Source organism: Rhinopithecus bieti, unplaced genomic scaffold, assembly GCF_001698545.2.
Source record: "Rhinopithecus bieti isolate Rb0 unplaced genomic scaffold, ASM169854v2 scaffold_9693, whole genome shotgun sequence".
Classification (NCBI taxonomy): domain Eukaryota; kingdom Metazoa; phylum Chordata; class Mammalia; order Primates; family Cercopithecidae; genus Rhinopithecus; species Rhinopithecus bieti.
The window spans coordinates 338,242-364,143 of NW_016806178.1; the positions used below are offsets into that span (position 1 = coordinate 338,242).

The 25,902-nt window shown below is 57.4% G+C and overlaps 1 protein-coding gene across 1 annotated transcript; it reads right to left on the bottom strand.

Annotated features, from left to right (window-relative positions):
• Positions 1-328: 328 nt before the first annotated feature.
• Positions 329-25,011, bottom strand: SEMA7A (semaphorin 7A (JohnMiltonHagen blood group)). The gene is made up of 14 exons (XM_017874927.1): positions 24,779-25,011; positions 9,818-9,969; positions 9,287-9,328; positions 8,896-8,988; positions 8,610-8,694; positions 8,354-8,464; positions 7,594-7,733; positions 6,814-6,998; positions 5,851-5,959; positions 5,559-5,757; positions 2,902-3,029; positions 2,573-2,727; positions 2,315-2,376; positions 329-2,006 (listed from the first exon to the last, which is right to left on the bottom strand). The coding sequence occupies exons 1-14, from the start codon at positions 24,948-24,950 to the stop codon at positions 1,645-1,647; spliced, it is 1,995 nt and encodes a 664-aa protein (XP_017730416.1). The 5' UTR covers positions 24,951-25,011; the 3' UTR covers positions 329-1,644.
• Positions 25,012-25,902: the final 891 nt, after the last annotated feature.

Consider the following 25,902-nt stretch of genomic DNA (forward strand, 5'->3'; position numbering starts at 1 on the left):
TCCTGAGGCTGTTTCTAGCATGGCCCAGGCCAGGCCTCCCAGGGAAAGTGGTGGGAGGTGGAGACTGGGAATGGGGAAAAGGGGTGCAAGTGCTATTGGGGCTCTGGGGTCAAGGCTCGGGAAAGCAGCACGCTGCTGAGGAGTCATGGGTTCAGGTCCCCATTCCTGCCTCTCACTAGCTACAGACCTGCTAAGCTGGCTCCTGGGCCCTAACCAGGATGTGCAAGAATGCGTGTGATGCTCACGTAGCCAGGGGGTGGCGAGTAATAAACAGGAGCCCCCACCCTCACCCCCTGACCAGGACAGCTTTGCAGGCAAGAAACAGGCACAGGTAAATAAATAGCTCGTTTATTAGTAATATGTTACATTATTAAAGTGCATTGAGAAGAGGTGCAGGGGCCAAAGCTGGAAGGCCGCTGGCCCCAGCCCCTGCCTTGGGCGGCCAGACACAGCTGGAGAAGGGCCCAGCTCCCAACTGAAATGGATGGACAGGGCTGGGGGCAGGGCCGCCTGCCTGGAGAGCTCGGTCCAGGCCATCCCCACCGGAATTTTCACAGTTTAGCCTAAGTTATAACATGTCCTGAGCGAAGGTGGGAGGCTAGGAGCATGGAAGCACAGCCCCTGGGGAAGGGGGCTGAGGGGAAGGGAGGAGGCCCCCCGCCCCCCAACCCTCAACGCCAAGGGCAGAGTCCTGGAACCTCCCCCTGAGGACCCGGCTCGTCCTTCTAAATGAACACGGTGAACCTACGGCTCAGTTTTCTCCTTCATTCTCCCTTGTCTCTCTCACCCCACCCCCTCCCATAACCACCCCAACACTGGGGGCTCCAACAACATCCCCCTCAGACCGGGCTCCCAGGGCAGAGCCAGCTCATGCCACTCTCCAAGAACCCATGCCCATCTCCAGACTCTTATCTCATCCCCGGGAGCCTCAGACTGGGATCACCCCCCTCCCCAACCCATCCCTTCCCAGCCCCTCCCTTTCCCACCCCCCCAGCATGTAGTTTTGGTATTTTCATACAGATGCAGTCGGAAGTAGCTATACATGAAATAAGCCTAACATAAAAATAGAGCTTTTTCCGTCCTTCCGTCCGGAAAGCAAACATCCTTCAATAAACATGCAAGGCGGCTGTCCTGTAGGACCCAGGACCAGAGAGGGAGCTGCAGAGGACAGGGCTGGACAGAGGGTAGCCCTGGGTCTTCAGCAACACCAGCCATCCATCCATGAGAGAGGGAGGGGAAGGAGGCAATGTGGGTACCAAGAGTCCAGAAGGACTCAGGCCTCAGCCCCAGGGTCCAGAGATGGGGTCCCAGCTCTCCCATGGGCTCTTGGGCTGGGAGCATCACTGCATTTAGTCAAGTTTGAGGGATCTGAAAAATATTTTCCAGAAGATAAAATCTTGGGTCATCGATGCCCCAGCTTCACAGTCGGTGCCCTCATTCTCAGCCCCTCACCATCCGTGTGCCACCTGGGGCCCAGCAGCCGCCTGCGGCTGGACGTCTCCAGGCCTGGCATCCTCCCCTGGGTTATTCTGCCCCCCGGAAGAAGCAGCAGGCAAGGAGCTCCCGGGCCAGCCGGCTCTGAGTGTGAGATGTTCTAGTGCCCTGGGCTGCAGAAGCCTGAGGCATGCCCAGCCTCGGAAGGCCCTAGTGGACCAGCAAGCCAAGAGTGAGTGTGGGCAGGACCCCCAGCCAGAGGGAGGCGGCCAGGGCACAGGCATGGCCCAGTAGGTGCTCAGCCATGATGCCATCCTCGGGCAGCAGCTGCCAGTGCTGAGCCTCGCGGAAGTAGGAGCCCTCCTGGGCCTCACAGAAGTAGTGGCCGTACTGCTGTGCCGTGAGGTTCTCGATGAACAGGATGCAGTTGGGGCTCTGGTGACCAGGTTCGCAGCTCTGCTCCACGTTCTCCTTGTGGCGCCATGAGTAGGTGGCGTGGCGGGATTCCATGGGGCAGCTCAGGTAGTAGCGAGAGTTCGGGGCCAGGGAAACCTTCTGCAGTGGGGCCTTGTCTGGGGAGGCAGGGGAAAGCAGCCATGAGGAGGGACCGAGAGCTTCCAGGGAAGGATGTGTCCTCCCCATGGACTGGGATCCCAGGACAAGGCTTCTGAAGGAACACGGGGAACCCAGCCCTCAGCTTCCTCCTTTGTTCTTCCGTCTCACTCATCCCACCAAGAGGGCTCCCTTGGCAGGACTGTATCCTGCCCCATGTGCCTGGGGCCCACAGGATAAGGCCATGTCTCCCTCAGACCAGGACAATCAGGGCAGGGCCATACTCCACTCATTGGGCCACAGCCGCCAGCAGGGCCAGATCAGGTACCTGGTTTGGGGTTGGGACACTCCTTGTGTGGCTCGACTGGATTAATGGATTGCAGCACTGACCTGGAGTGGGAAGGACGAAAGAGGCTCAGCAGATACAAGGCTGCAGACCTGGCCCTCCTGTCCTCACCCCAATGCAGTTCCAGCAGAGAGGAGGGTCCCACCAGAAAAGCCCAGTACCGCCACCTCCTCCAGCCCAACACCTCACCCTCTCCCACGCCCACCTTCTCCCCGGGATGAGGGATCCTGGCCAACGTACCGTTGGGAACTGTAGATGGAGACGCAGCGGCCCTGGTCCCAGCCACAGTAGGGGTCTCTGGACATGAGGCAACCATGGCAACCCCCGCCATAGACTTCACACAGGTCCAGGGGCACCTGGCTCACCTCCCACTGGGAGCTCACATACAGCTTCCTCTGGAAGGACAGCAGGACTGCATCAGGCCTGGGCCCCACCCCACACTCAGTCCTAAGCGTCCAGGCCCTAAGGCCTAGAAGCTCTTAAAAGAGCACACAAATCACATGCAAAGGAGCCCTGTCCTCAGCTGCGGTCACTGCACAGACCATGGGATGCAGTGGGGGGAGGCTCACCCGCTCAGCATCCAGCGACATGGTCTGGATGGCAGCCGCGCGGCGGAAGGGCTGGATCTCCATGATGTTGAAGATGAAGCTGTGCTCCTGCTCCCCCGGCTCCACCACCTTGTGGATGGTGCCCCTGTCTGTGTGCGGTGGGCAGAGGATCAGTGGGCGGGAGCCCCACTGTGGGGCTGGGCAGCCTCCCTCTAGGCCAGGGAGGGGTGGGAAGTCACAGCTCAGGCAAGGGTCACGGGACTGGGGTGGGCAGGGTGAGGAGAGCGTGACTGGGGAGGAATGTGGGAGCCTAAGGGCAGCCCAGAACTTTCCAAGGCTGGTCCAGAGAGGCCATCCTGGGAGGTCCAGGGGTCCCTGGATACGGCCTCCAACATTCCCAAGGCTGCACGGGAAGAACAGAAACAGGAGCCCCACACCAGCAAGGACAGTGTGGCTACTGTCCATGCATCACCTCATTTAACCCTCCACAGCCCTGTGAGGTAGCTGTCATCTTCCTCACTCCACAGATAAGGAAATCAGGCTCAGAAAGGCTAAGCCACTTGCTTAAGGTCACAGAGTTGATAAGCAGCAGAGACCAAGTTGGAATCCAAATCTGTCAGCGCCCAACCACTCAGCTGCTTCTACAACTCCCCTTGTCTCCTGGACTCTTAGGGAATATATTAACTTTAAATACATTTTTTTATTTTGGAGTAATTTTAGATTCCCAGAAAAGTTGCAAAGATAGTACAGAGAGCTCCAATCTACCCTTCTCCAGTTCCCCCAATGTTACCATCTTACATAACCACGGTATATTTGTCACAACTAGGCAACTGACATTGGTGCATTACTATTAACAAAACTACAGACTTTATTTGGATTTCACTAGTTTTTCCACAAACGTCCTTCTTCTGTTCTAGGATCCAATTCAGGACTCCGCATTGCATTTGGTCTTAGGGGATATCTTAATTTTATAAAATCTGAGATCTAAAAAGGATCTTGGATTCTAAATCAAGAGTTCCCAAGGTCTTAGAACCGAGCTGCCTGCCTCCTAGACCAATGCTCTCTCTGTTCACAATTAGGGACCAATGGGCATCCTGACCCCTGGTCCTCCCAATCCTACTTCACCTGCTGTCCCAGTTTCTAGAATAGCCTACCTCCCTCTCTCCCTCCCTCCCAATTTCCCAGGGCATCGCCTGCCCCAAAAAAGCAGTCAGATGATCGCCTGCCTAGGACATTTCCTCTACACGTCTGTGATCCTCATCTGTGGACTCTGAGATGTGGCCAGATGCTCCTTGGGCCTGATAAGCCCCCACCCCAGCCACTGCCTTCACAGACATAATGCCCTGTACCTCCTTCCAAACCAGCCCCAGTAACAGCATCCCCTTGGCAAAATTCTCAGGAAAAGAGCCAATACTTCTCCCAGTTGTGAGAGCCTCCCATTCTCTGCAGAGGACTCAGAAAGCTCTATTTTTTAATCTATCCCCAATATGAATGCTACAGGCTCCAAAATGTGGCCTCCTGCACGGCCCTCAGAGAGAACCAAAACACCTTCCCTAATCACTGAAGTGTGCTCACCTCCCAAGTCTGCAGGAAGGGAATCCATGACCCAAGTCCAGCCTTCCTTGTCCTAGCTCCTGCTCCCAGTTCCACACTGTGTGACCTCTCCTACCCTGCTCCCCAGTGCCATCCCTGGCTGACCACAACAGCTGTGCCAGCCACTACAGAAGCTAATCAAGGACAGGGGCCCAAGGGTGCAGCTGGAATGAATGCGGGGTAAAAAGTCAGGGACTGAGGACCCAGGTCCTGCCCTGTGGGAAATTCCTCTCCCCAAGGCTTCCAGGAGCCAAACAATGGCGCTGGGGTTCCAGTTTCCTACAAGGTCACCAAAGCCGAGATAGTTCCAAGGTGAAGCAGCAACAGGAAATCACATGGGGAATGTGAACAACTGAGGATGGGTGCCTGGGCCTGAATCGAATGGCCCCAGAGGTGCTAGAGGGCCTTTCCAGTCTCAAGGAAGGCAGCTGGCATGGGAAACTGCCACGAACCCAACTCAGGACTGGCTCCTCTGTGTCCTGTGGCTTTCCAGAATGCAGAAGCATCTCCCAGGGCATTCCACCCAGCTTTCCCCGGTGGGGCCTACTCCAGGGAAGAGGAGAAGCTGCCCCTGAGCTCTGTGAGACGGCAAAGCCTCTGCCCCTGGAACTCCTTCCTCATGCCTAATATGTGTCCCACCAACTCCTCGAATGTTTCCTCTCACCTGCACAATCCCAAAGACGGGCGCAGGGCCTGAATCCCTCATTCTGCCTGGCAGAGACCAGGATCCCTGTGGTTCAGGCCCCTCCTCCTCATTTGCCACATCTCTTCCTACCATCTCCTTCCCTGAGTCAGACATCTGGACCAAAGGTGCACCTAGCTTTGCTCAGATTCTCCAGATTTCCGCCTCCAAATCCCAATGCTTTCTTTTCTCCCATCCCCCTTCCCCTCTTGCCCCTACCTCCTCCAGGAAGCTCTCCCTGCCTGACTCTTCCACACCTACACACATTAACCCCCGACAACTCTAGTCACTCAATTATTCCTTCCACATGTAAAGGTCCAACTAGATGTTAACTACATTATTCCTTATACCTTTCATGCCCATTTTTACAAAGCAAACTGAGGGTCCCGGGGTAGCCTCTCACCTGTAGTTAGGTAAAGCACATGATAGGTCTCTCCGTGGCTGGCTTGCATGCGGTGGACGACCACTTTCTGGTAGTGGTATTTAGAGTGGAACAATGGCGTCTTCAGGGGCCCCATAGGCTCCACCCTCTGCGCCACCTCTGGGTGGCGGTCAGCCACCTGGAAGGTCTCTGTGGGTATCGGCTGCTGGTCTGGGAGGCACTGGGCAAGGAGAGCAGGCCCAGGTCAGTGGGGTGGTGGGAGGTGAGACAGAAGGAGGGCTGGGGCCTGGGCCACGGCTGGTGTCACGCTCACCTTGCCAGGCCGAGGGTTGGGAAGGCTTGAGTGGTAGCCCTTGAGTGAGGAGGTGCGGAAGACCTTGTCAATGTCACCGAGGGAATACACGCAGACGGCTGAGTAGTTCCTGCAGTGACATGGAGACCAGCTCAATGGGGTGCCCAGAACCCACCCATCCACCTCTATTCCCCCAGGCCAGCTCTGTGCCTGGCACTGAGTTACCAAACACCCCTGAAAATGGGGAGGGATGGCGGGGAGGAAGGAGAGAAGGAGTTCAGCCTAATTTCTTTGTGCTGCAATCTAAAACCACAACCTTGTATCCTGTTACAGAATCACTGAGTCTAGAGGCCATCTGCTCTACCCAACCCCAAGGCAGGAGGAACCCCAACATGGGCTGAGCAGTTCTCTAACCCTCCCTGGGCACAGACTGTGGGATGCTGATGCCCCAGGAGGCCAGACCCCCAACCCCTTCCCAGCCAGGGCAGCCCCACCCACCCAGGAGCCACTGAGCAGGGTCTTGGCTTCCTCCACTCTGTCCCTAACTCTCCCCACACACACCCAACACTTTTGCCTGCCGTGTTTTCAATCAATGAGAATGATTAAGAAGTGTGAATTATCAGGCTCAGGCAGTGTCTGAGCGGGTGTAATAGCACCCAGCTCCCCGAGAGATGCTTCAGCAGCTTCCTCCCAGGCCCAGGGTCCACTCTGGGCACACACAGGTGGCGGGACACACAGGCACAAGTGCAGTCATGAGTGTACATATAGGGCATGCACACACACCCATGAGTGCAGACTCACTCACGACAGTACACACATCGCACTGGCTGTCCCCCTACCCCACACCCAGCAACAGCCTCACCTCTTGAGCCTGCACCCCTGCTCATGCTACACCAGGCAGGCCCTCAGCAGGGCCCAAGGCCTCCTGTCCCTACTGGACACTGAACCAATGCCAGCTCCGGCCCCAGGACAAGGGCCACTCACCATGGGTTGGAGAAAACGCCATAGACTCTGGTGTCTCTCCACTGGCCACTGGGGTCAGGGAGCAGGAAGACGTCTTGCAGCCTGTTGAAGTTCTTGTTGGTGGCAGCGTCACTGCATACCAGCATGGCTTTCAGAAAAGTGTTCCACTTGGACACTGACAGTGAGCTTTCCCCACCCTGGTCCCCCTGGAAAGGTAGAGGTGAGAAGAGGCCCCTCAGCACCTGCCTGGGCTTCCCCACACCCTCCAGGAAACCACTGCCAGCAATATCAGCACCTGGGCCCAGAGAAGGAAGGCAGGTTGTGAGGGGCCGGGACCTGCCAGGGGTGCCCCAGGACTCAGGGCAGGTCTCCAGATGAGACTCTAGTCAGCAGGCCTGGCTGAGCCAGAGCCCAGGACCAACGGTGCTCGGGGTCAGGGCAGGTGAGAGTGCCAGTTCCCCACAGAGCAGACGGACTCAGACACACATTTACTGACTCACACACCCACACACATGGCCACGCACACTCACCACAGGCAAAACACACACACACCCACACCATTCCATACTCTACATGCCTCCCACAGCCATCATATTGTGCACAGGAGCTCAGCCACCTTTTACCCACACACAGACACGTGAATGCTCCATGTTACACACAGCTACTCCCACAGTCCCAGACAGACCCATGTCGCATACATTCCACACAACTTCTACATGCACACAGACACACAGAACTCACCCTCACTCAGACCTATTCACACACAGATATGCAGCCAGCAGCCCTCACGCCCCTGCTCACCCTGCACAGCTGGGCCACACGGGACACATTGAGAGGAGCCTCGGGATTCTTGTCAGGATTGTCCTCTCGGAAGAAGTAGTAGATCTTGTCATCGTAAGCCTGGTCTTGGTGCACAATGGTGGCTTTGATGAACTGTGGGTCTGCCAGGGACAAAGGCGAGTGGGCATAAAGCTGGGAAGCTTGCCCGGGAGACCACCCCAACCCTGCACACTCTCCTCTCTCCTTTGGGTCTGCACAAACCATGGCAAATCAGATCTGGAAGAGGACTCAGAACATCAGGTCCAACACCCCAAGGGGCCCTAGGCTCTGCACCTCCAGCCCACACCTGTTTTGCCCTCCTCCTACAAAGATGTCATCAGCCCAGGAGCAATGACTTCATGCCTGGGGATTGAGGGAAGGTCCCTGGGGGCCCCTATGTCACTTCTGCCCAACTGGCAGAGCCCTAATGAGGAGGAAGTTGGGGGCTGCCTCCACATGAACTCAGCAGAGGATAAACTTTGGTTCCTGGGGACCCTGCGCTGGGTCTGGGGCTCCCTTTGTTTGTGTTCCCAAAGAGGGCTGGGCCCATCCCACTGCTACACCTTGTCTGTTCCTCTGCCTCCAGCCAACCCTAACTCCTCAGGCCTGTACCAAGGTCCTGCTTTCCTGCATGGCCCCAGCGGCCCTCAGGGAGCCCTCCCAGAAACATCAGGCTCCCATCTGCCACCTTAGGTGCTCACACCCCCTGGTCCACCCTCAGCCCAGTCAGAGCCTGACTCACTCTGCATGACAGTATCACTGGTGTACAGCTCGCTCTCGCCCCGGATGCGGCGGAACCGAGGGATCTTCCCATTGTATTCCTGCTTCCGGATGGTGGAATACACCTCGTCCCCTGGGGATGGTGGGAGGGGGGAATGAGTAAGGGCAGGCAGCTCCTGGAAGTCCCTCCTCCAGACACTGGACAAGGAGCTGACCACCCCTCTCCCAGCCCAGTTCAGAAGCTTCCCCCTGGGGCGCCTGCTCCAGCACTGCCCTACCTTCAAACAGAACCAGGGAGTTCTCATCCGGGCTGAAGGGGGCATAGCCTCTCATCTCACCAAGTGGCACCACAGTGTCATTCACCTGTGGGAGATCCAGAGGGTTGGATGGTCACATAATCCCACAGCCACTGCCTCCCATGATGGCCAGTTTCTCGGCCAGGGGCCCAATCCTCCCAGGGCAAGGGCAGCACTGGACTCTCGCCATCTCCTTCCCACCATGAGGGGCAGAAGCCCACCCAGTAGAAGGCGAGCTAATCAGGCACATGGGGAGCAGCCTTCTCACCAGGTTCCAGCAGCTGGGGTGCCGGGCGTTGGTGCCACAGGCCAGCAGCCCCTCACTCCGCCTCTCCAGGAGAGTGATGTAGTTCTCGCAGTCCTGCCCGGGGAAGAGAGAAGGGAGGAGAGAAATTGGTTGCTGGAAGGCCCTAGCACGTCTAGCACTAGGACCCCCAGGATCAGGGAAGAAGGTGTCGGAAGGGTTGAGCATAGGTAACAGCCTCCCAGGACAGCCCAGAGTGGGTGCAGCTGATGCCATTCCCTAAGCACAGAGGACCACGTCTCCCCATCAGTCTGGGTCTCACAGGGCAGGGCCATGCTTCCTTCCTCAGACCCTCAGGGTCTCCTCTCCCTTTACCAAGTGGCTCAGACCCCTCCATACTCCTTCCCCAACTCACCCGCTTATCCAGACAGGACCCCTTTGTGGAGCCAATGTTCACCTGGGGGAAGGGGAGAAGCATTAGTTCACTCTGCCAGGGGTGAGATGCCCCTGAAATGCTTTCCACACAGCCTCAGGATAAGCCCCAAAGGAAGCAACCATTATTCTCATCTGACAGATGAGCAACTGGGGCACTGAGAGGGTGATAGTGATCTACCTGAGGTCAAACAGGGTCTCATATCCAGAGCTGAGGCCCAGAGGGTTCAGAAGACCAGCCATGGGCTCTGGGGCCCAGCTTCCAGCCTGGGCTTTCTGCAGCAGCGCTGCCCAGCTGGCTAGGCCCATTAGCTCCTGTTTTTCTCCACACCGCCCCAGCTCCCCACTCCAATCTGGACTACCTTTAGGGAGCCTCCCCCAGGAGCCATTTATAGGATACGGAGGTGGGGGCAGTTTAGGAAGAGATGCCAGCTCCCATGGATTCCCTGAGGCCCCTCGGCAGGGCTAGAGGGGAGATAAGAGGGTGGTGGGGCATTGGGGGAGAGAGGCTCACCGTGCGCACAGATGCGTTCTTGCCCTCGGGGAAATCAAAGAGGTAGACCTTGCCGCGTCCTCCCACCCACACGGAGGAGCTGCCTGGCTCATGGAAAAGCACCGTGTGTGGCTCAGTCTGGCCAAAGTCCACCCGGTCCTGCCCTACATGGCCTGAGGAGGAGACAATTAGTAGAAACATTGAAGCCAGGTCCCAAGAGAGAAGACTCTGGGTCCCCTCCACATGGCACACCGGAACCTGCTTGACAGCCAGTGCTTTGTGCTCAGGGTTCTGGCAGGGCCTCAGACAAGCTCTGGGCGGGGGTGGCACCCAGACTCAGAGAGCCAAGGACAGGAGAAGTAAGAGATCCACTGGTGGGCTCCAGCAACCAGCTGTCCTCACTTGTAGCACGGCCCCTCCCCTAGCGTGGCAGCCTCTCCTTCCTTCACAGTAGTCACAGTGTGACTTCAGAATGGGGCAGGATTTAGGGACCTCTTGGGGGAACAGACCCCCTCCTCTGGCACACACTCTTGAGGGGCTGGGCTCCGGCAGGAGGACCAGGGCTCCTTGGCCATGCTCTGGGAGGCTTTCTGTTGCCCTAAGCCAAAGCAAGTGGTGTCCCGCGACCCCGGGCCTTTCAGCAGAGTACAGGTTCTGAGGAATCACAATGCTCAGAATCCCTTCTCCTCCCTCAGGAATCCCTCTCCAACCCGTCCTGGCCCGTCCCCAGCCCCTTAGTGAGCACTAGACTAGAGGAGGAAAGGAATCTCAACATCTACTCCCTCCCATTTCACAGATGGGAAAACAGGCCAAGGGAGGGGCAGCCCAAGGGCACACGGAAGCAGGTCAGTAGCAGATCCTGAACCAGAGCCTATGCTCCTGCCTACCAAGCTGGACTCTGCTCCATGGCCCACTCTGGCCTGGTTTCACCCACGGAGATGTTAGCTCTCCTGGGGGTAAAGATCAGCTCTCCCTCCCCAGCAACTCTGGGACAGGGGGACCTTCACAGAGCACAGCCTGGGCCTTTCAGCAGAAGGGCTGACTGGAAAAATTTTCCCCAAAAAAGAAACTGACTGCAGCCACTGTCTCTAGGGAGATGTCTCATCTCCAGTGACACTACTGAGGTTGTCCTGGTTGTAGGAGTAAATTATAGGGATGGGATGGCCTGTGGCTGTGCCCCCAGCAATCAGCCACAGCCAGCATCTTCCCCTCTGACCAGCCGGGGCCTCACCCAGGAACTGGGTCTGACCACTGTTTTTCCAGTTGCAGGAAACTCTGGGGCAGCCAGCTTGGCAGTGACACCCAAGCTCCAGTTCTGACCAAAAAAACTACCATTTCCTCAAGTCTGCCCCTGATCCCTCTTACTCCCATTGGAGCCATATTGATTCTGCATTTAATGGGGGTATGGAGCAGCTGGACCACACACTGTGCAACCACACCTTCATTCTTTAAGAAACATCCCTTCATGGTCAGGTCACCCCTGGAAGTGAGCATTCTTCACCTCTTCTGTGGCCTGGTGCACTGTGCAGAGGAGAGTGCTGAGGTACCCTGGGAGACATGCCAAGGTCACATCAGCAGGAAGGACAGATCAGCTTGTCCAAAGCTGGAGTATCAGCTCTCAAGAGCAAGGTAGGCCACAGAGAGAAATGCTGAGCTCACTGTCCTTGGGTGGTGTGGTTCTCCTGGTGCACATCACAAACAGCCCAACTGAACAGCTCCGGGGATATCAGCCCTCCCTGGCCCCCAAGCCTCCCTTCCTGTAGGCCCCAGATGTGCAGAGCAAGGGCTGAGAGTTACTGGCACTTCAGTGGGAGGGAGGGAGGGAGAACTGGCAGGTCTTGGGTGCTGCCCTGCTCCCCCTCCCTTCCTGGGATAGAATTAGAGTGCTGGGGTCACGGACACAGTATTCCCGACTCAGCTCCCATGACTCCCCTTCCACCCGCAGCCCAAGCCGCAGCCACCATCCCCTATGGCCCAGCCTGGGATCCAGACAGTCTGCAGCCCCAACTCCCCTCCCGCTCCCCTCCCATCCCCCAATAGCCAGCCTGGTGGCCAGGAAAAGGTGCATGTCTGCATCTGGAGATGCTGGGCTAGGACCCGAGATCCGTAGCCCCTGGGAGTCAAAGCAGAAAAGTCCCAGCCGTCAGACTGTGCTAGCCACCTCCATCAGTCACCTTAGCCCCACACCTGCACCAAGGCCACAGGCCCAGGTCTCCAAGGGGCCCAGCAAGGCCAATTTGGTACAACTACTCAAGGGGAAAGAGGCACCAGATAGGACCCTGGGCTGGGGGGTGGTGCCTCGTCTAGGAGTTGCAGGGCTGTTGAAGAGAAGAGGAAAGCAGTCCTGCCCTAGGGAGTCGAGTCTGATGGCCCCTGATGGCCGAGGCATGGCTGGTCCTGGAGAGTAAGGTCTGAGGGGGAGGCCTGGCCCTACTCTGGGAACACATCTGAGGGGTCAGACAGCCGCACCACAGAAAGCTTCCACAGCTCCCCAGCAAAACTGTCTTAGCATGGACCACAAGGCTGCCCACAAAGTATCTGCTGAAGACATGAAGGGAGGGTGAGGGCTGCTGGCCCCTGGTTAGGAGCTGCGGCACTAGGGCCAGGACAATCCCATGCGGATCTGCAAGCCTGAGCCCAGTTCCCTTCAAACCCTAGCCACAACGGCTAGGGTGGAGGAAGGCAGGGACTGTCCGTCCCATTTTGCAGGAAAACGAACAGGAGCCCAGGAGCACGGCCTCCCGTGACCCCCAGGTTCCTGCCCTTCCCAGCTCACTTCTTGGTGATGCATATGGGCTAGAGGGAATGACACCAGCTCAGCCCCAGGACAAGGCCTTGGCCCATTCTCCACCCCAGCCCCGGCCTGGGCTCCCGCACCGCCCGAGGCCCTCAAAAGGCCTGATTGTACCGGGGAAGTGTCGAGCAGCAGCAGCTCGATGAATACATGAAAGGAAGCTTTGTTTAGGTTGGCAGGAGCGGGGGCTGGGGGCTTAGGGGCAGGAGGGCTGCCTGGAAGTGAAGGCAGCACCAAGCCATCAGGGACAGGCCTCGAGTCTCTGCGCAGGCAGGGGCTGAGCGAGGCCAGGGGCTGCCCCTAAAAAGGCCAGGCCAAGGGAGTACGTGTCATATCCCTGAACATTTTCTTTTTGCTGCTTTATGAACTCAAAGAGAGAGGAGAGGTAGATAAAAGTTGGATGGGCCCAGAACAGGCGGGGAGGGAACGCCAGGCAGGGGACACAGCCTGAGCAAAGGTAGGGAAGGTGGCTGTACAGAGGGCAGAGGCCATGCGCTGCAGCCTGGCACAGTCCTAATGACAGAAGAATCGGGAAGGTGAGCTGAGGCCCACGTGTGATGGGGGAGGGAAGATGCAGCCTGTCCAAGGACACACTGACCCACTGCCCATCACTCTCCCCTGCTGCCTGAACTCTACGAGCAGGGCCAGGAGTGGAAAATGCCTCCCCATCCTCTGGCGTCCCCCACCTCCTGGCTCCCCCTGCTTCCCATCCTGCTTGTCTAAAAGGAGCACCGTCTGGCACCGTGTCTCCCCCCTCACTACCCAGCCTGACGCATTAGTGGCTGACTAAGTGGTAGCTAAAAGCTCCTAGAATAACCAGGGGTTCAGGCAGGGGATGGGGCTAGGGACACATGGGGAGGGCATAGCCCAGAGGCAAGCCAGGCACAAGACAACCCACCCCCCACCCCATGTGATTCTGAGCCAATCCTCGCTCCTGCTGGACCAAGAAAGTACATTCAGGCTGCCCCATACCCAGCCGGACTCCATAGTTCCCCTGAGTCCCATTTCTCATGGTGGCAGGGCCAGCAAGGCCCAGCTCCAGTCAGATAGGCGAGCTGTAAGGAAGGCTGGATTGTAGGAGATAACCTCCACCAGACATAGCCCTGGGGCCGGGTGCTCACGGGGCTCTGATCCCATCAGAAAGAATGGGGCCTGACTCCTTGGGGCCCCTACCCTTGATCACCACCCCAGCAGCTGACCGACTGCGGCAAGTCTGGGCCTCTGGGGTGCGTTTCCTAAAGCAGGCCTGCTTGGTGGAGCACGCTTCCTCTTCTCATTCACTCTGGTGCTGTCACCGTCTGGCCTGCTGTCCCCATACTCTTGTTGTTTGTGAAAGAGGAGTGCAGCTCCAGGGGAGGGCAGAGTGGGAGGTGTTGTTGCCCATGAAGGGGCTGGGTCCCATGCTCTGGTCTGGCAAAGCCAGCCTTGCAACCTGACCCACTGACCCAGTGGGCCTTGAATGCTAACCTCAAGGAGCCCTTTGAAAGTGGGCAGAGAGTCAGGCTCTGAAAATGGCAGGAATGTGGGCACCCCCCCAGAGAATGCCTAAGTCAGGCAGTCAGAGAGGCCCCGGGCCAAGGAGCAGAAAGCAGGCCGACCTCAGGTTGGAGAGCCAGCACATCTGGCAGGAGCCTCCTCCCACAGTTGTGCCCCCACCCCTGCACTGCCAGGCCTACCTCACACCCTTGCCCAACCACATGCCTGGCAAACAGAGTAGAGGGAAGGCCCACATGATGCCCAGGAATTAGCCTGCAGCCTCTCCACCTTTTGGAATCCCACATCCACATGTCAAGATGGAAGGGAGAGGATCTGAACAGTCATTGAACTGAAGGACATGGAGGCCAGAGAGGCTGTACCACTGGCCCAAGGACACAGAGCGAGGGAAGCTCCAAGTTTCCAGTACCCATTACCCAGCTACTTCTCTCCAGGATCACATCCTGGGCTTCCTGGAGAGCCTCTGATTTGCAAAAAAGCTGTATATTCAGCCTCTCCCTACTTCCCTGAATCATCCCTACTCTACCCTTCCCTCTCTTGCTCACTAGGTGCCGAGTCACTAACCTGATAACTAAAGGGAATCACCCGCCCACCCACCTTCCAGGTGAGGCCCTGTTCTCCCAGGGGCCTTTAGTGATCAAAGCCTTAAATCCAAAGGAGTGACTAATGGTGGAAGTGTAGGTGCTGTGCATGTCGGAGTGGTAGAGGAAACCCTTCCACTAAGGGTGGGAGTACAGGAACAAATGTTTCTGTCTCTCCTGATATGGCCAGGAAGAGGGTGTGAGAACCCTGGTTTCCAGGGTGGCACTGGCTTGGTGCTAAGGACAGGTCATGGTTGCAGGTGGGTCCTGGCAAAATTCAGGCAGGGTTAGGTTCTAGATTAGCTAGCTGCCTGGCAAGGGCAGAGCCTGTGTGCTGGGGCAGGTGGTGGGGCCTCGAGATAGCACTCAGCTCATGAAGGAGTGAGTAGTCTACCTTCTTTATGAGCCATGAGAAGAATGAGCTGTGTGCTGGGCCAAAGGGGAGTATCCTCCCACCCACCAAGGTCAGCTGTGGGTGGGAGGGGAGTATATCTCATGTGTGGCTCAGCCCTGACTCCAAGAAGTCTCATTATCTCTTTGGTGGCCGGACAGCTGGCTGGCTGTGACAGTGACTGAGGCTGGGCCTTCCTGGGTTCACTTTCCTCCTCTGTGGTTTAGCTGGGTGTGAGTTGGGGTGGGTGCTGGTACTTGTTTGGGCCTGGGTTTTACGACCCGCCAGGATTCTTGAAACAAATCACAAAACAATCAGGGTTAAGTCCATGGGTCTTTCTGAGAAAGTGTGACTCTCTGAGTGCCACAGAAGTCAGACAGTTTTCTGGAAGTGGAGGCAGCAGAAAAAACTTGACACTCTCATCTGCTTCCACTGACCAGCCCACCAAACCCCCAGCCACCCTGTAAAGAAGGCAGGACAACCTGTATTGCCGTTTTACAAACAAGAAAACTAACGCCCTTCTAAGCCACCAAGGTCTGGATGCTCTCCCCACGGCACCACTGTGCTCAAAGGACCAGAAGAAGGTTTGGCTACTGGGGAGACTGTCTGGGGCAAAGTCCTGGGGAGAAGGGTCAGTGTGGAAAGCAGTGTGATGAGGGGCTGTCCTGGGCAGGATTCAAGGACTCAGGGAAGGAAGGCCGGCAAGGAGGCCCTGAGCCCAAGCCCAGGGAAGGCCGGAAGCCCAGGACAAACACCATGTCCTGTCCACCTTCCGGCTGTTCTCCAGCCCAGCAGGTTCCAAAAGCCCCACAGTGGGGCCGAAGTCAGCTGGTGGCTCCTTCAAAGCAGACAATGGGTAGCGGTGCAGGGCCTGCCCCTGGGCCCAGAGCCAGGGCAGGGGTGGGGGAGAGGGCAGAGGATGGCTACACCACCCCAAGTGGAGGGAGGGAGGCAGGTGGAAGACTGTTGAGAAACAGAAGGTTACCCAGTCTTAGCCTTAGCCTGAACCAGCAGGGGAGACCGAGCAAGGGCAGCCAGCCAGCAAAGCCCATTAGGGAGAACTGGCAGGGGCTGGGCTGCCAGGGCTGCATTCCATCAGAAACCAGAGATGCCAGAGGAGGAGGAGGAAGATGATGACGATGATGATGATGCCCCTACCACCCAACCCTTCCATCGCATTTACTATGTGCCAAGCACTATTCCAAATGAGTTTTAGATATATTAACTCAATCACCACTGAACTCTCATGAAGTAGGTTCTTTTATTATCCCCATTTTGCAGATGAGGATCGTGAGACACAAAGAAGCTGAGTAACTTACCCAGCATTACACAGCTACTAAGAGGTGGAGCAGAGGTTCATACTCAGGCAAGCTGACTCCAGAATCTGCGTTTATAACATTGTATTCCAGAGATGGGCCCTTGGAGGCTTCCAGGCCAGCCATTCCCAGACAGATGAGGAGACCAAGGCCCACAGAGGGTGAAGCCCAGTTAGAGGCTACTTGGCCAACGAAGGCCTGACCTCTGCCCATAACACCCTGAAGACAGTGTGTAAGTGAGCACGGGTGTGCAGGCCCAGGTGAGTGTAGTGAATTCCTATGCCTTGATGTTGCCCTGGCATCCGTTTTGAATATAATCTGGGCTTTCTTACACCAGAAGCAGGGCTGTCACCCTTGACACCGTTTCCAGCTCCCTGCCCCCTCCTAGTTCCTCAATGTGCTCAATCCAGATAGCTACCATAGACAGTCATCTCCTGGTGACTGCCTCCCTGTGGGACAGCTACATACAGCCCATTTAACTGGTACTGCTGACCCCACAGCCCGCATGGACTGTGCAGACAGGCCAGTGACCTTGTCTCAGTCACAACATGACCTCCTGGAACTCATGACTGCTTGCTGTAAACCCACCAATTGAAACTCCCTGTGGAGGCCAGGCACGGTGGCTCACGCCTGTAATCCCAGCGCTTTGGGAGGCTGAGGCGGGCAGATCATTTGAGGTCAGGAGTTCTAGACCAGCCTGGCCAACATGGTGAAACCCTGTCTCTACCAAAAATACAAAAAAATTAGCCAGACATGGTGGTGTGCACCTGTAGTTCCAGCTACTTGGGAGGCTGAGGCAGGAGAATCGCTTGAACCCAGGAGGCAGAGGTTGTAGTGAGCTGAGATCGTGCCACTGCACTCCAGCCTGGGTGACAGAGTGAGACTCCATCTCCAAAAAACAACAACAACAAAACAAACTCCCTGTGAAAAACTTGTTTGAATAAAACCTTGGACCCCATAAAGATGCTGGCCCATGGATCCCTCCACCCTGCACATGTTCCCTGACCTCCACGTGTGTGGCCTCAGGTATGCCAGGTATCCCTCAAGACCTGTTAGTAACAAAATCTTTATTTCCACCTGTCTCTCTCTTAATCATGGAAGGGGTCTCTCCATCTTAAAGATCCTAAGTTACAACAGTGGGGCAGGAATCTTCTCATGGTGCGGCGTGGGGCCCTGGTCCTGAGTGACTGATTAGGAAGACAAGTCTCTCAAGATCTCTGCTCAGAACATAAAGCACTCTGTGGGGCCGGGCGCCATGGCTCATGCCTGTTATCCCAGCACTCTAGGAGGCCAAGGCAGAATGATCACGTGTGTCCACGAGTTCGAGGCTGCAGAGAGCTATGATTGCACCACTGCTCTCCACCTGGGAGGCAGTGAGATCCTGTCTCTAAAAAAAAAAAAAAAAAAGTACTGCATGCTCTGAAGCTGACCACAGTGAAGGGCAGAGTGTGCTCACCAGCCAGGTCCCCACCCAGCCAGCCCTGGCCAAAACACTCACCTCCACTCCTCAGCTCAAGGACCCACCATGGCTCCTATCTGCCCATCCAAGCAGGGCCCAAAACCTCAGGGCAGGGCAGTCAAGGCCCACCTCATTTCTGCACAGCTCTGCCATGGCTCATTCCCATCTCTGCACTTTGCTCCTGTTCTCCGTTCCCTGGATTGACCTTTCCCCTTTTCTCTGTGCACATGGATCTTACCTGTCCTTGAAAATCTAGCTAAATCCCTTGGATCCAGGAAGTATTCCAGATTCACTGCCCGTACCTTCAACCTTGTACCACAAACCATCTGGCAGTACCATCTTTGCTCAGATCATGCTGTCTAATGGGATTTCATCTGGCCTATGGGGTCCTGAAGGTGAGGACAAGGCTTCCTCTTGCTCCATGTCTTCCATTGCTAGGGAGCAGCTCAGACAATGAAGAAAGGCAAGACTAGGGCAGGCCAAACTCCCATGCCAGAGGGACAGGTATCCTAGAACAGATGCCTGGGTCACCAATGGGGTGCAGAAGTCATCACAGTGACCTTCCTTCCTCGACAGGCTGGGCCAGAGCTCCTGCCTCAGCCTCCCAAGTAGCTGGGATTATAGACGGGTGCCACCACACCCAGCTATTTTTGTATTTTTAGTAGAGATAGGGTTTCACCATGTTGGCCAGGCTGGTCTTGAACTCCTGACCTCAAATGATCCACCTGCCTCAGCCTCCCAAAGTGCTGGGATTACAGGCGTGAGACTCTGTACAAACAACAATATGAATAGTTGTCTGTGCTGTCCTCTGCCCCCACCCTATGCCCTTGCCCCTAGCTCTAGCCTGGCTCCTCCTCCTCCCCCAGGAAGCCTTCCTTGATTACACCATCCCACACTGACCTTTCCTGCTCTCACCTTCTGTCACAGTCCTAGGCTACATCTGCAGGTCATTCCTGACTTCCCCAGGGGTCCACCCTACTTCACAGGCAGAAGACCCACCTCTCCAGGAATGTGGGGGGCTCCCCAAGGGCAAACCCAGGGCTTCTCTTCCTGACTCTCCCCCAGAGGAGCTGAACACAGACCAAGGCCTGCTGCCCTCCATGATGAGGAGTTACCCGGGGGTGCTGGCACAGAGCCCAAGCCTCTGGCTGGAAGCATGGGGTGCAGAAGGCACGGCAGGATCAGCCTAATCCCAGGCTGTCATGACAGTTAAAACCAGATTAGCCCGAGCTGGGACACAGACCAACCTGTCCTTGGCACCCAAGGCCCAGACCACCTGAGGAAAGACCAGAAGGGGTATATGGAGCTGGTCCGAATCCAAGGTCCTGAAGAGAGGGCACTGATGGCTGGTGCGGCTCCTAGAACAGACAGCAGTGGGGCAGGAAGAGTCTGGGCCCAGCTGAGCTAGCTGAGGAAAAAAGGCACTCAACGAGCCCCCAGCCTGGGACAGAGTATGACGGTAGACAGAAAGCTGGAGACAGGCTGAGAGCTGGTGCAGAAACAGGCTCAGAAGACTCAGCCCGGTCCCAGCTCTGCCTGTCTCACTGGGTAACCTCGGGCCAGTCCCTGTCATCTCTGAGCCTTAGTTTCCCCATCTGTGGAATGTTTGGCTGGCCCAGCTAATCTCTGACATTTCTTTTCTGACATCCTAAGCTAGCGCTGTCAGGCTGTGTGGGTTGGGGTCATCCGAGGTCCCTCAGAAGAACTGAGAAAGAACCAGCAGCCTCCTTTCTGGGCAGAAAGGAGGAGGTAAGTGGGGTACAGAGAGAAGTGGGGTGCAGAGAGGAGTGCGGGAGCCAGGGAGCAGTGAGGGAAGAACCATGGGAGTCCAGGAGGCAGTGGGGCCAGGCCACTATGCAGGGCCTGGGGAAGGCGGCAGCTGTGTGCCGTGTGTTCCAGATGGGATGCAGCATAGGGATGGAGGTCCTCCAGGAGGCTGGGCACAGTTCTGGAGAGACGGTAAGGCCAGGGCCAGAGAGAGTAAAGGGCTTGGAGAGCCACCCCATACCATTCGGGGCAGAGAGGGGACAGTCCCTTGAGGCCTGGCTGGCTAGAGAAGGGGGAACTCTGTCCTCTGAGGAGGCAGGGCCCAACAAGATGCTGGGGCTCTCCATCCCCTGGCTTTCTTTCTAGCCTGTCTGGCTCCCTGAGGACAGGACAGCTGGCCATACATCTGGTGGCTGGCCCTTCCTGCAAGGGTACGGAACCCTGGCTCTTCTGAAGGCAGGACAGGTTAAGAGCCCCTTCCTCCCCCAACCATGGATGAAGGAAGGCTCCTGGGGCAGCCACGCTGGGCCAAAAAAGGAAATCAAGAGAAGTGGAAACTTTTCGTCGCAGAGCTGCCGACCAAAGCGGGGGAAGTGCAGTCAATCTCTTGTGACAGAGCCCTGTGAAGCTGGGGGTGGACAGGCCGTCAGCTAGTGGGCCATCCACTCCCGCTACTGCCCCTGAGGGCTGCCAGACCTGCCCCTGGGCTGAACTTCACATCCCACCTTGCCTGGCCCTCCTCAAAAAACAGAGCCCACCTTTCCCTGCTTCCCCCAGGGCCCCACCCTCAGCCCAGATAGTGATCTATCCACACCACCCCCACCCCCGCCACCTCTAGGCTCCTTCCATCTCTACAGAGGAAGAGCAGGAGAAGACAGAGCTGAGGGACAGACTTTCTCACCTGGAGACTGTCCTGTGGTCAGGAGTCAATGGGGAAAGCCGTGGTCTCCCTGGACCCAGACCCAGCCTCCCACCAGGGAGCTGTGATGGGGCTATGGCCTTGCCAGCACTCGAGAGGCCTTCCCTGCCTGCCACGGCCTTTCTCCAGTGGATCCAGCCTTCCTCCCCACTGCTGGGCCAGCCATAGGATGACAGGTATCCCCTCACCTATGCCCAGCTGGACAAGTTTCAAACTTTTCGGAAGCCCCCAGGCCCAGGCTGACTCAATATCTCCTCATATGGGGGCCCCTCACATGGCTTCTCTCCTCTCTGTGGTCCTTGCTGTAAATTCTTGGGTTTAAAATCCTATTAAGTGGGGTGCTTCCTCCCGTTCCTCCCTTCCCCCAGCTGACTCACTCCTCCTGCCATTTCAGCTTGCTACCTCTTCCAGGAAGCCCTCCCTGATTGGGAAAATTGGGTTAGACATCTCCTCAGTGCCCATAGCTGCTCTCTGTTACACATTCTGTTGTACCTGCAGGTTTATCTGCCCATCTCCATCTACACTGAAAAGTCTACAAGGGCATAGAATCATCTTGTTCCATGATCTCCAAGCTCATCATCACCACCGGATCCCCAAGCTCAGCCCCAAGACCGGCACGAGGTTGGCCCCAGCAAACGTTTGCTGAGTGAATATGTCCACCCTTGAAGGCACAAGCTAATGAGCCATTTCCTCCAAATGATCCTCAGCCTTTGGCCCATGAGAGAAAAAAAAAGGAAAGAACATGAAACTTAAGGGTTTCCCCTGACTTCCCAGGTTTCAATTTCTCCTCTAGATTTCTGGAAATCTAAGATTTAAACAGGCCACCACAGACTCTGTCCAGCCCCTCCCATCCCAGAGAGATAGAAATCCTAAGGCATTAAATCTCAGACAAGGATAAGCCCCCTCCCCTACCCTCTTTGGGCACTTGGGGAAACTGAGGTTCAGTAAAAGGCAAACACTTGCCCAGAGTCACAGAGCAAATTAGGTCACAGCCTGAACCAGGCTCCCGACCTCCCAACTCTCTCCCCTATACCACGGTCATCCTTGGACCTGTGCCAGCATCCATTCCACCAGACCTGCTCTCAGAATCTTCACTGTCCAGGACAGAGGGGTCACAGAGCTTGGTAGGAAGCTCCTGATGACCTCACCATGCATTTCTCTCGGCTTAGGAAACTCCCCCTCTCCTCCGGAGAATTGCCCCCCCACCATGAGACTCTGCAGAGGAAATTCACCTTGAAGGTGATGAACACATCTAAGTCCCCAAGGGGGCAAGGATTTCCACTGGAAATGCTGATGCTTGGGGAGTCCCAGATGTGACCTCATCCCCTGGAGGAGGTAACAAACCTCCTGCCCTGGGGAGCGGCCCCAGAATGGCTCCCCAGCAGCCACCAAGTCAACAATAACATCCCATTGTTTAATAGGACAAAAGCAAGGGAGGGCAGAACCAGCTGGGCAGGTTGAGACTGGGGATGTGCGCTCCGTTTCCCCATGGACAGGCTGGTTCACCTCTGACCTTGGGGTTCAGGACCTTCCATGCCTTCTCTACCTCCTCCAACCACTGATAAAATGGAAGAGGGGTGCACAGCTTACACAGGCATGCCAACCTCCTTTTAAGCCCCAGCCCTCACCTGCAATCTACTCCCTTCCAGTGGCTGCTTGCAGGAAGATCAGGACCACACATGCACATCCTTGACTGGCCCATGTGTCAGCGACAGCCCTTGGGAGACAACCCCTAGAGCCTTTCTTGCTCTGGCAAGCTCTAAGGGTCAAAGACAAGTGCGGAGCTCAAGGGCACCCAGCAGGTACATGATGGCCCATCTCTCTCCCTGGCCTGAGCTACACTGTGCCAGACTTTCATCAGGCTGCAGAGGCAGCAACCTCCCTGATCAGTGCAGGCTGGGCCCCTCTCAGAGTTCCCTGCTTTAATCTTTCTCTAGAACTTGGGGATCCAAGCAGCAGAAAATAAAGAACTTTCCATACTATTCCAGTCCCCACAGCTGTCCTGACTCAAAACTAAAATCCCCATCTATGCCTCACAGAGAAACAGCTCCAGAACCACCACCATCCCTGATTTTGTCATTCCTGGATACCACCATACTCCCACCCACCCACTGGTAGACAGAGCTCTAGGCTTCCAGCAAGACCCCCTCTTACCCTATTCCTGGGTTTGTCCTACCCAAGCCCATTCCTGTCCGATTACCATGTGTCACCCCACAGGAGACAGGAGGCAGCTGTCAGTCGGGCACACCATCACCAGCTGGTGGCCCTGGGGGTGGGGGGCAGGTGAATGGCAGGGCCTGTCTGGCCAGTGGGGCACCTGGCACTGGTGAAGGAGACCACAGACTGTCCTTGGACAAGACTGGTGAACGGTTGGCAGACCCCAGCCAGTGGGGTTCAACAGTGCATTACTAAGCAGAGGGCACAGCCAGTGTGGCTACAGCAGTGAACTGCGGGTAGGGGAGGTAGGCCATGGAGCTGGGCTGGGAGCTTCGAAAAGTGGGTAAGAGGACTGAAAGCAGCTTTAAATAGCCTCAGGGTGGGAACTAAGTGGCCAGGATGGGATGTATGCATTAAGCGCTAAGAAGCAGGTGTGCATTAAGTGGGGTGGGGGTGGGGGGTCATGGGAAGACTGTGGGACAGGCAAACAGAGCCAAAATGCAAAGGGTTTGATGCAGGGAAAGATTCCAGAACACTCAGACATGCCCATTTGTCCCCTCCGGAGTGCCCACATGCTATGATGTCCAAGACAGCTAAGGGGACTGAGGGAAGGCAAAGCTGCTGGGAGGGCAAAGGAAGCTGGGGCTGGAGCTGGGATTGCAAAGTGGTGTGCAGGTCTCCTACATGCACAGGCGGCCAGAGCTCTAGCAGGGCTGCTGGGCTTCCTCCAGGAGCACCTCAGGCTGGGTAGCCGAGTTGGTCCCCAGAACACCTCATTCATAGTCCCTGAACCATCTAAATCCTTCTCCCCTCCCTAACCCAGAACCTTGACTGGTCCTGTGCCAGATCAGAGCCCCAGCCTGCACCTAAGCACCCACACTGCTCAGTGACCTTGGGCAAGTCACATTCCCTCAGCTACTGCGGCAGTTCGGGCCACTCGTTTTCCTGTACGTTTTTTTTTTTTTTTTTTTTTTTCCCCTCTGCTAATAATACCTGCCCCAGATAATGCTCAGACTCCCGCAATCCCTGCAAACTGCCAAAGGCATCAAAAGGCTCCCGGTGGGGCCAGACCCGACCAGTCCCCCCAGTCCCCACTGCGACTCCCTCACCATCACCACAGGGGGGCTGCAGACACGCCAAATTTGGGGACAGAGCCGAGTCGGCCTGGGGGCGGGGAGGCATTTGTGTGCAATGCAGGGGAGGGGAGATCAGTTCCTCACGGCAGAAAGCCTCAAACACCCGCCTAGCCGGCTTTCTGTCCCATAGTACAGGGTCTAAACTGAGGTGCCTTGGGGGAGACTCTGGTCCCCCAGGTTCTCATACCTACCCTGGCCTAAAGGCTGCACCCCGCCCTAGATCCAATGCCTGGGGGTCCCAACAGCCGTGCCCCACCCAACGGGCACTGTCCCCCAACGCTGGAGCCGATTTCTGGTGCCAACTGCCACGTGCAGGCAAGGGGGGAGCGGCCGGTGCCGGCACTGCGGAGGCAGCGCCCTGGTACCCCAAGCCCCCGCACCACACCACGTCCCGCCGCCTCGCCGCAGGGTGCCCACCCCCTTGCCTGGCCCGAGCTCCAGGCCGGGGCGGGGCGGGGGCAGGCGGCGGGGTCTTTGTTCGCGCTGCCGAAGCGCGGCGGCGGCGGCAAGGGGTCCGCGCCCCCCTCACCGGCCCAGCCTGCGCCCTGCGCGCCAGCAGAGCCCGCAGCTCAAGAGGAGGGGACTGGGGTTGGTGTCCCGGGCGGGGAAAGGGTCCTGCCCCGAAGCCCCCGCGCCAGAGAACCCAGAGTGGCTCGGGGCTGAGAGAGGGGCCCGCCCCCTCCCCTGGCGCCCGGGCGTTGCGGCTCCCGGCTGCCAGGGACTTGGTGCGACTTAGCCGGGGCTCCGGCCCCGCCGCTCGCTCGCCGCAGCGTTACAGCCGGCGCTGGTGTGCCAGCGCGCACTCACACACACTCACCCAAACCCACACGCTCCACGCGGGGACAGCGCGGGGACAGCCCGGGACCCGCAGAGCCGAGTGCACGCACTCCCTCCGGGTGCAGCATACTCCGCACCCGCCCCGCGCAGCGTCTGATCCTGCGCCCGACCACCCGCGCGGCGCCGCCTACCTTTCCAGACGGCGAAGATGCGGGGTCCGCTCCTTGAGTGGCCTTGGGCGGAGGCGGCGGCCGCCCAGAGCAGCAGCAGCAGCCGCAGCAGGAGCACCGACCGAGCCGGTGGGCCAGGGACGCGGGCGCGCGGTGCGCTGGGGGCGGCACGTCCGGGCGGAGGAGGCGTCATCCCGTGGCCCCGGGAGCGACAGCAGCAATCAGCCGAGACTGAGCCAGCGCCCGGCCGCAGGCAGACCCAAGCGCTAGGAGGCGGAGCCAGCACTGACCCCACCCCGCCCCTCCCCCCGCCCCTCGCAGCCTTTTCTCGCCTCACTGGCTTTCCTGAGTGAGAGCGGAACCGCTGGGGGAACCTTCGCCACCCTCTCCCGGGCAACTCTACGGGGAAAGCCCAGCTGCGGACAAGCCAGACTTGTGGTCTGCCAGGGGCCGCAGGCCCTATCCCCTCTCTGGGCCTCAGTTCCACTCCCTGCACCCCATAAAAAGATTGGCCTAGAAGTCGTGGAGGACCTCTGTCCAAGGGCACAGAGGAGTCCAACACCCAACAACCTTGCTATGGCCGGCTAAGTGGTTCGCACCCTGAGGACTATGGTCCTTGGAGGATGGGTTCGCCTAAGTGGACACAGCTCCCTGCTGAGCCTACCAGCAGGTACAACGATGATATGTGGGGAGCACTCAGGGACCCGCTATTGCTCTGCCTGGGAGAACACTGGAAATTTTTCATCTTGGCCTGGCTCCTTCCCCTCCCTCTCCTTTCTCCTCCCTTCCCCAGCCAGCAGCCTTCTGGGCTGCCTCCCCCCCAGCCAGCTGGTGTAGGCTCAGAAAATCCAAACTCATTTCCATGTGAGTAGAGGGGGATATAATTAGGAAGGCCCCTTCCCCAAGTAGAGAGGGGAGCATCCCCCATGCCCAAGACTCACTGTGGGGGAGGGAGGGTGAGCGCAGCTTAAGGGGATCTCTGCCCACAAAGTACCTAGGGCTCACCTATCTCAGGCAATCTGACCATTCAGTGGGGACTCCCTTGGGGGGTCCAGGCCCAGACCCTCTGCAGTTACCTGAGCAGCCCAGCCAGCTCTGCCATCAGTTCCTCCTCTCAGAACTACGTGCCTGCCCTTTGTAAAAGG